The 14,000-nt window shown below is 38.5% G+C and overlaps 3 protein-coding genes across 14 annotated transcripts in view; 2 read left to right on the forward strand and 1 right to left on the reverse strand.

The window, feature by feature from the left end:
• mld (molting defective) overlaps window positions 1-1,011 on the reverse strand; it is a 34,087-nt gene extending 33,076 nt beyond the window's left edge. The window contains exon 1 of one of the 3 annotated variants that reach the window (XM_089256295.1): window positions 748-1,011. The gene's annotated coding sequence lies outside the window, so the exon portion shown is untranslated. Of the gene's footprint in view, window positions 1-21; window positions 211-747 lie in introns of those variants that run through there. The other 2 variants (XM_089256297.1, XM_089256296.1) reach the window with 2 other exon arrangements.
• A 283-nt stretch (window positions 1,012-1,294) lies between these two features.
• LOC108649090 (uncharacterized) lies at window positions 1,295-3,409 on the forward strand. Of its 6 annotated transcripts, XM_089264830.1 has the most exons (4): window positions 1,295-2,090; window positions 2,124-2,143; window positions 2,177-2,215; window positions 2,315-3,409. In XM_089264830.1, exons 1-4 carry the CDS (start codon window positions 1,385-1,387, stop codon window positions 3,359-3,361), a joined length of 1,812 nt encoding a protein of 603 aa, XP_089120956.1. In that variant the 5' UTR covers window positions 1,295-1,384; the 3' UTR covers window positions 3,362-3,409. The 6 variants fall into 6 exon arrangements, with proteins under 6 accessions (XP_089120956.1, XP_089120954.1, XP_089120965.1 ...); XM_089264828.1 differs by having other exon boundaries at window positions 2,124-2,215; XM_089264839.1 differs by having other exon boundaries at window positions 1,295-2,018; window positions 2,124-2,215.
• A 259-nt stretch (window positions 3,410-3,668) lies between these two features.
• REPTOR (repressed by TOR) overlaps window positions 3,669-14,000 on the forward strand; it is a 28,389-nt gene continuing 18,057 nt past the window's right edge. For 2 of the 5 annotated variants that reach the window (XM_089265713.1, XM_089265715.1), the window contains exons 1-2: window positions 3,669-3,836; window positions 10,783-10,847. The gene's annotated coding sequence lies outside the window, so the exon portion shown is untranslated. Of the gene's footprint in view, window positions 3,837-9,706; window positions 9,953-10,782; window positions 10,848-14,000 lie in introns of those variants that run through there. The other 3 variants (XM_089265716.1, XM_089265717.1, XM_089265718.1) reach the window with 2 other exon arrangements.

Here is a 14,000-nt window from a genome sequence, read left to right on the forward strand (position 1 = left end):
ACAAACAAATAATCAACCGACACGCACAACTCAGGAGGCAACTGAATTTTTATTTATTTCTGAAGGCACACGAGATTTATTTAATTTATTATTGCGCGAGGTTTCCGCATTGACTCAACGAGACGAACTGTGCCCGGTGCGTGCTGCTTTCAAAATGAGTATAGTCCAAGTAGATCCCAATTCAAGTGCTGCACGTTCAAATCAAAATCTTACGCTCTCATGCGCTCGCTTGTGCTCTCTTTTCAAAGTGAGAGGGAGACAGAGAGAGAGAGAGCGAGCGCAAGTATTACATGTGCGTGTGTGTGTTTGCATGTCGGGCCCGCACTGACTGGGAGAGCAAGTAACCCGCACATAACGCTATAAATTTCACTTTAAATGCCGATTGCAAGCTGGATTCATTGAAAAATAACTGCAAATCACGCAAAAAAAGGGACATCATGCCAGGACTTTATTTTCTTTTTGCAGACGTTATTTTCTTTTTGCAGGTCTTTTGTGTTTTTATGCCTCTCAAGCAACCAAAAATACGGGACTAGCGCTCTGTTTTTGTTTTCCTCCGTTTTAGTATCGAAATTCGTGGTCTCTCGTTTATCTTGTCTAGTGCTTAGCTTGTCTGTACGTAGCACAAAAAAGGGTTCGTTGAAAATATGACAAGAACTTAACAACCTTCATATTTGTGTGGTCAATTTTTATGTCTTACTACCTAACGTTATTCGTTCATTATTTTTAAACTTTTGGTAAAATACTTACACTTGTCAAAAAAAAAAAAAACTTGTCGACGCCACCGCCTTAGCGGCGGCGTGTATACTTTTGTTTCGATGCAACTATAGCTTCTTAATTGCCGTTAACTGGACGGTCAAATTAAAAAAAAAAAAAGTGAATAAGAGAAACAACACTCATTCTTGTTTAATTGGGCTATTGTATTATTTAAATTGTAAAATTTTTAGTGGCGCACGAAAAAGTATTAGGATATCGTCGGCGGTGTGACCGAACTGGAGATAGTTAAAAAAACCATATGTTTTCTTGGGAAATACCAAAACATGCAACAATTTAACATGTGTTAAACTCTCGGCGTTGCCAACTACATTAAATACATACAAGTTGCTTGTTTACAGTATTCGATATATCGTTAAAACTACATGGTTGCTCACTGAAAACATTTCATAACTTACCACGTTACTTAAATAATAAATAAATAAATAAAATTAAAAACATTTGTATACCTCTAAATATTTATAATAACCTATTTTTATGAATTTTGCTATTATTTAAATTAGTAGGGTAGGCGACTATTTTCAATCGACTAGTTCTGTTCTTCATAACTATCGATAGGCATTCAGCCAGCTGCTTGAACGTTTTGGCTTGTTGTAAAACAGTAAACTGGAAAATGTCCCAGAAAAATGCAAAGTTAATCAATCAAAAAGAATATTTGAAGAAATATTTGTCGGGTGACAAGGAAAAGAAAAAGAAAAAGAAAGAGAAGAAACAAAGGAAGTCAGCACATGTTAAAGTAAAAATCATCGACGATGATGACTATGATGCAAATCAAGAGGAAATAGACGAGGACTTGTTGTTGGGCGGCGAAGATGCACCACAAATCGTGGGCGAATACATCGAGGAGAATCCCGATGCCATGCGCAGCAAATGGCGTAACATTGCCGTTAAGGATGAGCCGAAAACAGAAGCCGGGGAGAACGGCATCAAGCCAGAGCCCGCTAGTGAGAAGGAGGAGTCGTCTTTGTGGGGTCGAAAAGCGTCAGCTATAAAGGTCAAACAGGAGCCGGAGCTGAATATAAAAATCAAGCAGGAGAAGCGCAGCAGCAGTCGCGAGTTGAGCCCAACAAGGCGTAGCCCGCTCAGAGAGCATCTTCGTTCGGATCAGAGCCCAAAATGGAGGAGAAGACGAAGTGATGAAGAAAAGCCGAACAAGCGAGAGCATAATTTGGATCAATCGCCACCCAGAAGGGGAAAAAATTATGATCAAAGCCCACCCAGGAGGCGAAGAGATGATCAAAGTCCACCTAGGAGGAAAAAAGGAGATGACGATGATCAAAGCCCGCCCAGAAAGAGACGAGATGATGATCAAAGTCCACCTAGGGGGACACGAGATGATGATCAAAGTCCACCAAGGAGGAAAAAACGAGATGACGATGATCAAAGCCCACCTAGGAGGACACGAGATGATGATCAAAGCCCACCTAGGAGAAAAAAACGAGATGATGATAAAAGCCCGCCCAGAAAGAGACGAGATGATGATCAAAGCCCACCTAGGAGGACACGAGATGATGATCAAAGCCCACCTAGGAGAAAAACACGAGATGATGATCAAAGCCCGCCCAGGAGACGTTTCAATGCAGCCCAATCTCCACCACGAAGGAGAAAGGACGCAGATCAAAGACGAAGGGACTCGGATCAAAGTCCGCCTAGAAAAAGACGGGATTCGGATCAAAGCCCGCCCAGAAAAAGAAGGGATTCAGATCAAAGCCCGCCCAGAAGACGTCAAGAAGACTATAAACAACACAGAAATCGACGAGATTCCGATCAATCCCCGCCCAGAAAAAGAAGAAATTCTCATCAAAGTCCACCCAGGCGACGTCGATCCAGCAGCAGAGATGGACGTCGAGGGTCGCCAGTGCGAATCAAAAAAGAGGAACGCAAAAGTCGCTGGGCCAAGGAGGAGCCCGCTCGAACGCCATCGCCGCCGCCAACACACAAGCCGAAAGGCCAAGCACAGATGCGAACGTTGGATGGCAAAAAGGCGGGTCTGCAGGATGCTCAATCCTTAAAAATTGAAACGGACGAGCGACGGCGTGAGGAGCGACGCATGTTTGAGCAGATGTCCAGCGAGGTGTCTGGACGAGATGCGGAGGTGCAGATGCGCAGCACGGGTCGGCGGGGAAGACGGGCACGCGACGCTGCCGCCGAGGATCCAGTGGAGCGCCAACGCAAGGAGGAACACGAGGAGAAGAAGAAGCAGCTCTACGATCGCTGGGGCAAAGGACTCAAGCAGCTGGAGGACCAGAAGGCAAGGCATGCGGAAATGGTGCACGAAGCGTCAAAGCCTGTGGCCCGCTATGCCAACGATGAAGACTTGGAGCGTCATCTGCGTGAGCAAGAACATGCAGATGATCCCATGCTGGAGTACATGCGGCAGAAGCGCAAGAAACGGGAACAGCATTCCGATAAACCTGTCCTGCCCGTTTACGAGGGCAGTTATCCGGAGAATCGCTATGGCATACGGCCCGGCTATCGCTGGGATGGTGTGGATCGGTCGAATGGGTATGAGCAGCGCTGGTTCGACAAACAGAATGAGCGACGAGCGGCGCAGGACGAAGCCTACAAGTACAGCGTCGAGGACATGTAAAGCACTTTGGCTTTTAATTATTGAAATAAATATTTGTGTACAAAATTATTTGTTATCGATTACTTTTCATATTTTCAATAAGGGTGCAGCTGTATTGCGGCTTTCTTTATCAAACGTATCGTTCGTTTCATTTTCCAAAACAACCCCATATATTTTTGTCGAGAGTAAATTTAAATATTACGTTTATAATAAAAAATTTTATAATTCGATACCATATTCATATTCAAAACATTTCTTTTTGCGCTGCTTTACAGCACTGCTTGCACTGTGCGCGCGCGCTAAATGCAACCCTGTGTGTAGAATATCAAAAGCAAAAGCGAATGGTAAACTAGTTAAATAGTCTTCAACAACACCTGCGTGCTGTATTGCGATTGCCCAAAGAACTCTTGGAAAAACAAAACGAAAGCTACATAGTTTACAATAACAATTTGTGTGTATTTCGTGCAAGTGCAAGTCTTCTTTAAACGGCAACTGGGTAAGCACTTTGTTTATTAGCATATAATAAAGTGTATGCATATTATTGTATACATATACTAGATATGTAAAATACTTTGTGTTTGGTACAAAGAACAAAGCGTAACGTAATTTGGTGTCAAAACAAGAGTGTGTGCGTCTGGTATACAACCGAGGCATACCCCGCCCCCGCTAATTAACATAAAACGCTTGCCATTAAATGAAAAACTAGAAGGAAGCAAAAAAAAAAAAATGACTGCTCGGGAAAACGTGTTGTTGCTTGCATTTTTTTTACTCAAACGACTGGTTGCATTGCATTATTTGTTGTCATTGTGGTGTGTATGTGTGTGTGTGTTGGATTCTGCTGCTTCAATTGCAACCTTCACCATGGCAACCAGTCGGTCAGTCAGCCGTTGTAAACCTGTTATTTGTTGTTGCTCTAGCTGCTGTTTATTGTGATTTGCTGTTGTTGCTTGCTACACATTTTTATGGTCGCGCAAATTGGCGCGAAAACTTTGCCAGCTGCAAAATGTGTGCCAAACGCTGTAGCTTGCATGCTGCATGCCACACTTATACATGCAGATGCATGTGCATATATATGTAGACTCCCTCTCTCTCTCTCTCTCTCTCTTTCTGTGGTTTTCTCTATCTTGCCCTCTGTTTGACACACTTCCTCAGATGGCATTCATTTAAAGCACTGGGCCCACCCTCCTACAACTTAATGACTTGGTGCGTGCGAGCGAGATGCATATGCTTTGTACTTATTTGCATATTCTTGATCTTCGCCTTGTGCAGTAAAGAGAGCGAATTAACGAGCATTGACTCTCTGAGCGACATTTCCGCTAGTCTTTCGTTAATTGCTCTTCGCTGTTGTCTGTTTAAAAAAGAGAAAGAACCGAAATTTTACTCCTTAGCTCATTAGCTTAAGTTGTAAAGCTGCATTTTAGCAAAATCAACAGTAAATAGGTACATATTTATGTAGTTAATCTTTCTATAATTTTAGCTCAATTGTGTCTGAGTCTTAAGAGCTAAATATCTAAATTAACTAAATATCTAAATCAAATAATTAAAGCTCTTATCTCATCTTGAAGTTCTGAAGCACTTAGTTTAATTCATACATAGACGGAATTATGTAGTTATCTATTTAAAAAATGATAAATGTATTTATGCAAGCAAGTACTTGAAATCTTATTATCTTCTTATCTGTTATAGGAGACTTGTCTCTCCATTTGCTGAGTTTTTGTTCTTTCCTACTTTGTATATCTTAGAGACAAGCATCTTATCTGGCAAAGAAATCCCCGAATACTATTCAAATAATTGGGATAAATAACAAATTTCGCCGTTTTTTGCTTGTCTTTCTGAAGTGAGGATTTTTCGTATAGACTCTATTGTTGTCTAATGATCGCCATTTCTCAAAAGCTCTGATCGAAAAAGCTAGCTGCTGTTGCTGCCTCCACAACGCAGGTCCAATCATCCCCCAGCATCCAAGTGTGTGAGTGTGTGTGTGCGTGTGTGTGTAATTGTGATTTACTCATTCATGTTATGCCCCGCTAACTTGCGCACCCTTGCCACTCCGCAGAGTGAAGCTTAACCTGAATCACAACCCTTGTCCTTCGGTACTTCGACTTCAATGTCTTGGCCTGGCTTCACGGTTTTAGGGTGCTTCCAAGGACCCAGTGACATTGTAATGGCTTAGACATTTACACGCATCTCACGCTGTGCCGTGTGCGTGTGTATAAGTCTGCAGCCCTTACATGACTGTTTGCCTTGGGGGGTTGATTTGCTTCTGGCAATGAGTGTAAATATGCTGTGCGGCCTTCCATTCAAGACGGTCGGGGTTTTTTTTAAAGCGTTTTTTAATTCCTTTACATGCCTACAAGTACAGCAAGTTATTCAAACGCCTTTTGTTCCACGTAGTTTGTTTAAAAGAATTCACGTTTCGTTTACCACGTGCTTCCAAATGGCGCATACGAGGGGTTGATCGTGAGGGAATTCAATTGGAGAAGTTACTTACGAGAAATCTTCCAGTTATTCCAATAAGCTTTGGTTATCACTAGAAAAAATGTTTCCTAACCAAAAAAATCTCTTTGAGGTCTATCCATTCTCTTTCTGTAGGTCGTATATAAAGTAATACCTGAATTTGTTTTTATATAAGTAAATTTTTTTTGGCATCTATAAATATGTCCCCTATCTCTGTAGCTAGCTTAACTTAGTTATCGAATACTCCCTGCTAGGCTTAGCTAACATTTGGAAAACAATAGCATTTTCCAAATTTCCATTGGCTGCCCATCTGGCTGAGAACAATGGCATTAGGTAAAAGCGCCCCTGGTGTAAAACTACTTTCATGTGGTTCCTTTTTCTAATTTAAGAAAAACATAAGCTACTTCTTTCCTTGTTTTTCTTTTGGAACCAGTTCTGCTAATTTGTGCACACGTGCAATTTTCGGCGTCTGTAACTGGACGAAAACAAAAGATCCTGCAAACAAAAGGATCCAGCTGGAACCGGTTGCCTGGGGGCAGGAAGTGTTAGGTTCAAAATGCCGCCAGCCACTGACACTGCAAATTAATGTTAATTTTTGGGTAGCAATAGATCAAAAAATGTATGTATATATAAATATAGAAAACTTTCTTTTTGTTTTGTACGAAAAGTTTTTCTTAATTTATCTTCAATGTAATTGGAAGCTTGTTAGAGGCTATGAAAAATGTTGGAAGAGTTGAGTTCAAGTGGTTCCAAGATGATTTGCCCGAAATGTTAAGTTGGGTGAAAGTTCAAATTGGTTAGAGTTCAGCTGTAACGAGTTTCAAACTCTATTGAGCTTTACACAAATTGAGTATATTGAATATAATAAGATAAATTTATGATATGATTTTCATATATTTCAATTTCAAGATAACGAGCTATAGTTCCAGTTCTGAATTTAAATTATATTTTAGTTGCAAAAAGAAAAAAAAAAAAGTTTTGATGAGTAATGTAATTATAGTTTAAATATTGTACTTCCTGTAACTTTAAAGCTGAAAGAATCAAATGTAATTTGAAAACTCGTTGATATTCCTTGACTCCTTAACAATGGGAGGGCTACGAATTGTTCAGTGTGTTTATTTATTTTAATCGAAATTATGTATGCACCGTAAAATCGATTGAAGAACCTCTTTCAATTCAATTGAAAACAGTTTATAAATCATCGACGTCATTTGCAACTCTCGAGCATGGGGGAAATTGACTTAAAGAACTCTACACTGTGGGTTTGCCGCATCCAATTCCCGTTTGGGTTGGCCGGTAAGCCACCCTTAGGGAATTTTCCTACTGGCAAATCCATTTCAATTATTATGAAAATTTGTTATTTACATTTCTATTGAAATGAATTGCTCGGGGAGGGAGTCTTATGGACGCGAGTTTTTAGGGAAAAGCGCACCTATATCCTGAACACATATTCACGTAAATCGTTTGATCGTGAAAAATTGGTGAAACATAAAAGTAACATAAAACTAAAGCCGAAATAGGGTTGACTCAACTTTTTCGATTGTCTTTGCTATTGTATCTGAAACTTGGGAGATCCTCCGCAGCTCGATTTGGGTTTCCTCTTGCGTCTCTGTCTCGCCGACAGTAGGACAAAAGTTAATGTTTTTATATGTGAAGCGCTTTTGTCTGGCCAAACTGGAACTGGAACTCAAACGCGAATCGGCATAAAGCGTTCGAGGTACAATCATAATAATAATCCCAGTTCCTAAAGATGCCCTGCCCCGAATGTATCTAGGGCAACGGGTTGTCTTGTTAGCCATTGTTCGCACAGCTCCTGCTCAGTGAGACTTAAACGCTAGAGAACAATTGTCCTCCAGTTCACACACACATACACACATGCACATACACTGTTCAATTGTCGGCGACGGGGTAGAAAGCTAGCAAGAAGATGCTTCATTAATTTCGAGGAATCCAATTTAATGCCCAGTCATGTGATATCATGTGAATTGAGAAGGCTCCCTAGCCACTTATGACTTAATATTGATTAGGCAAGGCTTTATTAGATTTGTCCAATCTAATCGAATCTACTCTTACTTCATGTATAGCTTAGTGTTAGTCACATATAATTTAGCTGTGCTATTGCAGTGACTCAGATAAGTCATTATGTGATACATATTTAGCAATATTTATAATATATACCCTTATAAATAGAAAGGTGATAGTACTTCATAAGTAGAAATAAAATTCAAGACAAGAAAGAATTTTGCTAAATCTGAATCTGGAAAATAAATTTTAAAAAAATATACAAAAAGTTTACCAATGTTTAATAGGATTAGTTGAAATATCTTGGAAATGTCTTGTCATATACAGGACATATATAAAATTTATAAAATTTATTCAGCAGACATTTCAGGAATATGGTTTTTATCTATGAACCATGTCTTATTCTCATATCATCCTCCCGCCTAAGAAGTAACCCCCTATCCGTTGTCATTTTCGCTTGACTGAGAAGCTAGACCTAACAGAAATTGGCAAGTTTTACTGTACTTTGGTGTGGACTATGGGTTGATTCTATAAACGTGAGTAATAAATGCTGAAGTTGTAAAAAAAGGAGTCCTGTTGTCAAGCACACGCGATTACTCATTCGCTCACGCTCAGTGAACTTTACGCCGGGAACTTCTTCCGCCGGCGCTTTCCACCCCGCGACGTTTGCTGGCGAAACACGTTGGTTAAATCGACTCAAAACAGAAGAATCGAATAAATATGTTGCGCTCGGCTGCTACTGACTTCACAATACTCGTCCACAATGTAAAGATAGGTAAATAGAGGCTACAAATTTTTACTGCTTACGAAAAAGTAATCTAAGGAATAGAAAGTCTTTATTCCATTTCATTAATTTCCAAATTATAAAGAAGTTCAACTGAAATATATCAGCGAAATTATCTCGATAGATATTTCTCTAAATATATTCTATTGCTTATTTTTACTTAGCTCAGTACTAAGTGAATCTACGCGCTTTGGCTCGCGAACGTGTATATAATAGCCCAAGGATTTGGCAATGCCATTGAAGGAAACCAGAAGGCAGACATTCAACAGACTTTTTTTGGGGTTAGTTTATGTTCCTCAAGATCTTTCCTTTGTTGACATACCCTTACCTAAAAAGGTATTCCAATTCAGTAAATAACTTTGTTACGGACAGATAGAGGATTCTGATGTAAAGAATAAAGTCAAATTGAATGAAAATAAATTTATGTATATACTGTTTGGTCACAATGATCTTATCTCGGGGTTTTTTTTTTTTTTTTTTAGAACAACAAAAATATTTTTTATAATTTTTTTAATTTGTTAAAATTATTTAGTAATCCAATATATACTTAAGAGAACAATGTTCTATGATATATATACATATATGGAAAGTCAAGTATATTTTTAATAGCAATCGATTATGAAATCCTTTTATGGCAAATCAAAGTAAATCTTATCATATTTCTAATAAAATCACATCTATATTTCTAAAAATATATACATAAAAAATATTATATTAATTATTATTTATTATTATCTATTTTAAATAATAATTATTTTATATTTTCTCTGTGTAAGGGCATTCGAATTTCTTTATCTTGATCGCAACTCCTTTCAAGTTTTCTCTATTATCTCCGCGTCCTTTGCCAGGATATGCGAAGATACATATTATAAAAATTTTCTTCAGCTCTATGCTAGCTGGTGGTGGTGGTGGTGATGGTGGTGTTCCGTCCGCTGCTGCTGCTATTCCTGTTGGCTGTGGTGGTGGCTGTGAGTTCCAATCCGCCCCGCCACCGCCAACAAATCCAACAGGAGAGTCGCATCCAGTGTCTCTCTCTCTCTCTCTCTACTTAGTTCTGTGTCTCGCTCTCTATTTGGGTTTTCGGGCATTCCATCGGTACACACTGACACAGTTATCGAGTGCAATTCGGACAGGTCGGTTGTGTTTTCTCCCGGTTCGCGTCGCGTATACTTCGTTGTTCGCATTTCGTCTTTCGTATTCCGGGCTTAGCTCTTTAATCAGTTTATTGTTGTTTGTTAAATCCTTTAGATAGTTATTTCGAGCATCTTGTAAATCTGTAGATCTGCACTCGCTTGACTCATCGCTCTTTGCTTCGTTTGCACTGTGAAATCTTTTGTTGTATTTATTTTTGGGTAAGTTCAAGCGTGTAATTCCTTGATCTCTGGACCTCAACACTCTAAGTGCCTTACATTAATTACTTGTCAGATCATGAACTTGTCTATACGTATATATAATGTGTACATATACATAGACCGCTCCACTGTGCTTTGTTGCAAGTGCAGACGCACAGCGAGAGATACATTTTATATCTTTTATATGCACATGCAGTTGCTCTTTGTGTCTCGCCTTGGATTTGTTATATTTCAACAACTTCCGCATTGTCAAACATATAGAAAACATATAGACGACGGCCGCTGTTGCTGCTACTAAAGTCGACAAGTCAGCAAGTCGTCTGCAATCAATGAACCGAGACCCACACAAGTTTTTCAGTACAAATATCGCAATTGAATGCATATATACGTACATTATATTGCCATTAAGCACGCTAAGAACTAAGACACGACTCTTGTATACCCTCACCATATCACAACATAGATATGTACTCCACTAGACATCATATATAGTTCGTTTCGGACTTGACTCAAGAAATAATATATATGTATGTATAAAAGCCAATAAATAAAAACTATTTATGCAATTATTTTTGTATAGATGAAAGGCCTTAAAGAAATGAATTAAAAACAATTTACTTCATGCAAGCATATACATATTTATCATTTGATCTCATTCACTCAATGTCCTCAAGTCTAATATACCCTTTCCCAAACGCTCCTGGTACGGGTATGCGCATATACATATTTTTCAGTTTCCAGAGTCTCTAATATTTATTTTATATTTTACATATTTCACGCATACGTATGGTATAATAAATATCTCTTTGTTGTTTATTTTTCATGTGCAGTTACGTGTTCTTCTTAGGAAATTACTTGAATATGATATTCTTGTAGTAAGCGGTTACTAAAAAAGGTGAGTACTTATCATTTAAGAAATCCTATGGATTAAAAAAAATCTAAGAATTTCATTGTGAATGGTTGATGGAAGTTTTTTCTTTTTTTGAGTAGCTGTCACTCTTATCTGAACGTAGAACGTATTGCTTATCTTTAAAACAATTAGAACTGAATAGCAAAAAAAACCGTTTTTGGAATATTATTGTACTCCAAATTAAGTACAGAAATAAAATTAGATAGGAAAAAAAATTTCAATAAAAGTTAGAATAATTAAATAATTCTAGATAAGCAATAAGTCAATATATATAAATGTACATATATTGTAGTTTATTTATTAAAGCTCCTCTCTTTGCGCTTCTCAACGTCACCTTAGTAATTCGTTTTTCGCACATACATATATATTTGCTCTTCTCGATAATTATAGCTGTGTCATGTTCTAAAATCAAATCTGTTGCCAAAAAAAAAAAAAAAAATCGTTTATATAAAATAATAAAATTTCCTTGAATGATTAAAATTGGACTTTATGTAGCAGCTAAAATTATATGTTGTGACGTCGTCTGGCGATACTATATATCTAATATATATAACTGTCTCAGCTAATGCTTGTATAGCAAGTCGATAAAGCAACTGCTCCTAGGCAAAAACAATAACAGAGAGAGAGAGAGGGAAAAAACAGTCTGAAGCTTCAATTGGCCCTGAACTTGACTTAAGCACTGTGGAAAAGTCAATGGCTCTACGTTTTGGCCTATACGTCTATACTATATGTTAAAATGCTTAGTTGCTCAAATTGTTATTGTGTTTTTTTTTTTTTTTTGTATTTGTTTTTATGGGAGATATATAATTTGTACGCTGCTGAAAGAGGCCAATGAACGTTAAGCGCACGAATCAGCAAAAAAGCGAAATAGGCAAAATAATAATATAATCGAAATATTGTTTATTTGTGGAAATCGCTGAGTGGTTTCAATCACATGCGAAATGCATGTCAGTTCATGAAAGCTCTATAAAAAAAACTTTAAATTATAGACGAATGCGATTCCCTATTTGAAAACATTTTAAAATCGTTTTTCATATATTATTTAATAAATTTTTAGCTTAACGAAATTTTACTAATTTAATTTAGTTTATTTATAGAAGTATTTTGTAAGCCTTTGTCTAATATGAATTCAAAATGTTTTTATCGGTCGCGGACTTTGATCTCGCACTGGTCTAACGGCTTCTACAATCCGAATTAGAATGCGTATCATAATGAAGTATAGAGCACTTCCTTATTGATAGCAATGCTGTGTGCAGTTCCTTGCGCTTCCTAAATATTCCCGGCACGCATTTTCCTTTTTAATTGAAACATAAGTCCCTTAACAATTTTATCCAGCCTAATGAAATTTCTGAGAAAAATGCAACCTCTTTCATGTAGTGGCTCGAAGTATTACTAGTGAAAACTGTCATTGGGTGCTGTGAGTAGTCCTCTGAGTAGTCCACCCACACGCAGTGCCCCTACGCCCTACGGTTCGCCTTCGGTTTCCTTTTTTGTTGTTGCGAATTTTCATTTAATAAACATAAACAAATCGATACGCGTCACAACAACGCCAGCAATGTCTGCGCGTTCCCCACCATTCGGGCGGGGTACATTTAGTATAGGGTCGGTCTATAGATACACATGTATATCTCTATAATACAATATAAGTGTGTACACATTTGCCGGCTGCTGTTGAGCCCCCGCCTGCCTCATATTGGGGGTTGTTGTGGAGATTTCTTGTTGTTGTTGTTGTTGTTTTGCTGCCATGTTGAAAATTACGACGCAAAATTTCATTTGAAATCCTTAAACAAGCTCTGGACAGTCGCACTCTCTCTATCCTTCTCTGCGTTTCTGTCTCTTTCTCTCACTCTCGCTCTTTCGCACTGGTGGTTTCCCGCTATCGCTGACATGCGCCCGCATAATAAAAACCCACGCTTTGTCGAAATTCCCCCCAAGTGGTAAACGCAACACCCACTCGCTTTCTCCCCATGTCCTTGAGAACTTTGCGAGAATTCGGTTGTATTTTTTGTTGTGCTTCTGCACATTCATAACAAAAACAAGTTGGAAAATTTCAAGGGGCGCACACCGACTGCTCCAATACCCTTTATAAAAACATAACAAATGGCGTGCCAATAATTAACTAAAATTTCTATCCATATACATATATATACAAATTTTTCTTAGTTAAAATAAATATATATATTATATATGAGTTTATTTTGAATAATATATATTAACGTTTCACTGGTTCCTAGCAAATATTCAGAGCCATTTCTATTTCTCACATAACAAACAAATAGTTTTGAACAATTCTGCCATAATTCATGGACCTATTTATAAAAATTTTAAATATTTTGTGGTCAAGCTTGCAAAGACCTTGACCTGCTTAGACTTATAAACTTATTTTACAGCACTCCAAGACTTTTTCAGTGTATCTAACTAATTACCCGAAGGCACTTTGAGAAAAACTTTTTCTTTGTACATGCTGGCAAATTACGTTTTTTCCCGGAAACTTTTAAAAATTTTCTAAATTCTCTCTTAAAAATGCTACATCCTTTCATTTGAAGTCATCGCATATGAACTTAGTTAACTTAGTTTCTGGACTGAAGTAAAGTTTTCCTCAAACTAATTAGTCAATACACACGCATGGTTTACAGTCGTTGGCGTTGCCAGACCTCTGAACAGAACGTGATAGCTTTTTGTTAATTAAAACATATTTATGCTGGGGCTTGTGAAATGCTTTGCATTTAATTAAAAAGAACGCGCGCGCGGTAACATAACGAATACATAAGTAGCGGGGCCGTTAGGCGAACGGCCAACCTTTAGGGTCGGCGTTGACGGGGTGGCAACACTGGCAACGCCCACTTACTTCTCAAGGTCCCGACGCTTCGGACTGCCATGAACCCGAGGACAACGACGACGGCGCTGCACGAAGCAAAAGTGAAAGTGTCAAGGAAGAGTGGGTTGCTAAATAAGAAGGAAAGGAAAATAGAAGCAGAGAATAAATAAACCGGTGCTTGTCAGCCCCAACACCCACACGACCACGCCCACGCAACGTTAGTCGCGGCGTAGGTGCTCTTTGGTAAATACTCACCGAAGGATACCGGCGCCCACGTCCTTGACAATCGTTTACCGCATAGTGGATCCTTGAAGTGGGCG

This window comes from Drosophila navojoa, chromosome 2 (assembly GCF_054131105.1).
Source record: "Drosophila navojoa isolate 15081-1374.11 chromosome 2, UAZ_NAV_1.0, whole genome shotgun sequence".
NCBI lineage: Eukaryota > Metazoa > Arthropoda > Insecta > Diptera > Drosophilidae > Drosophila > Drosophila navojoa.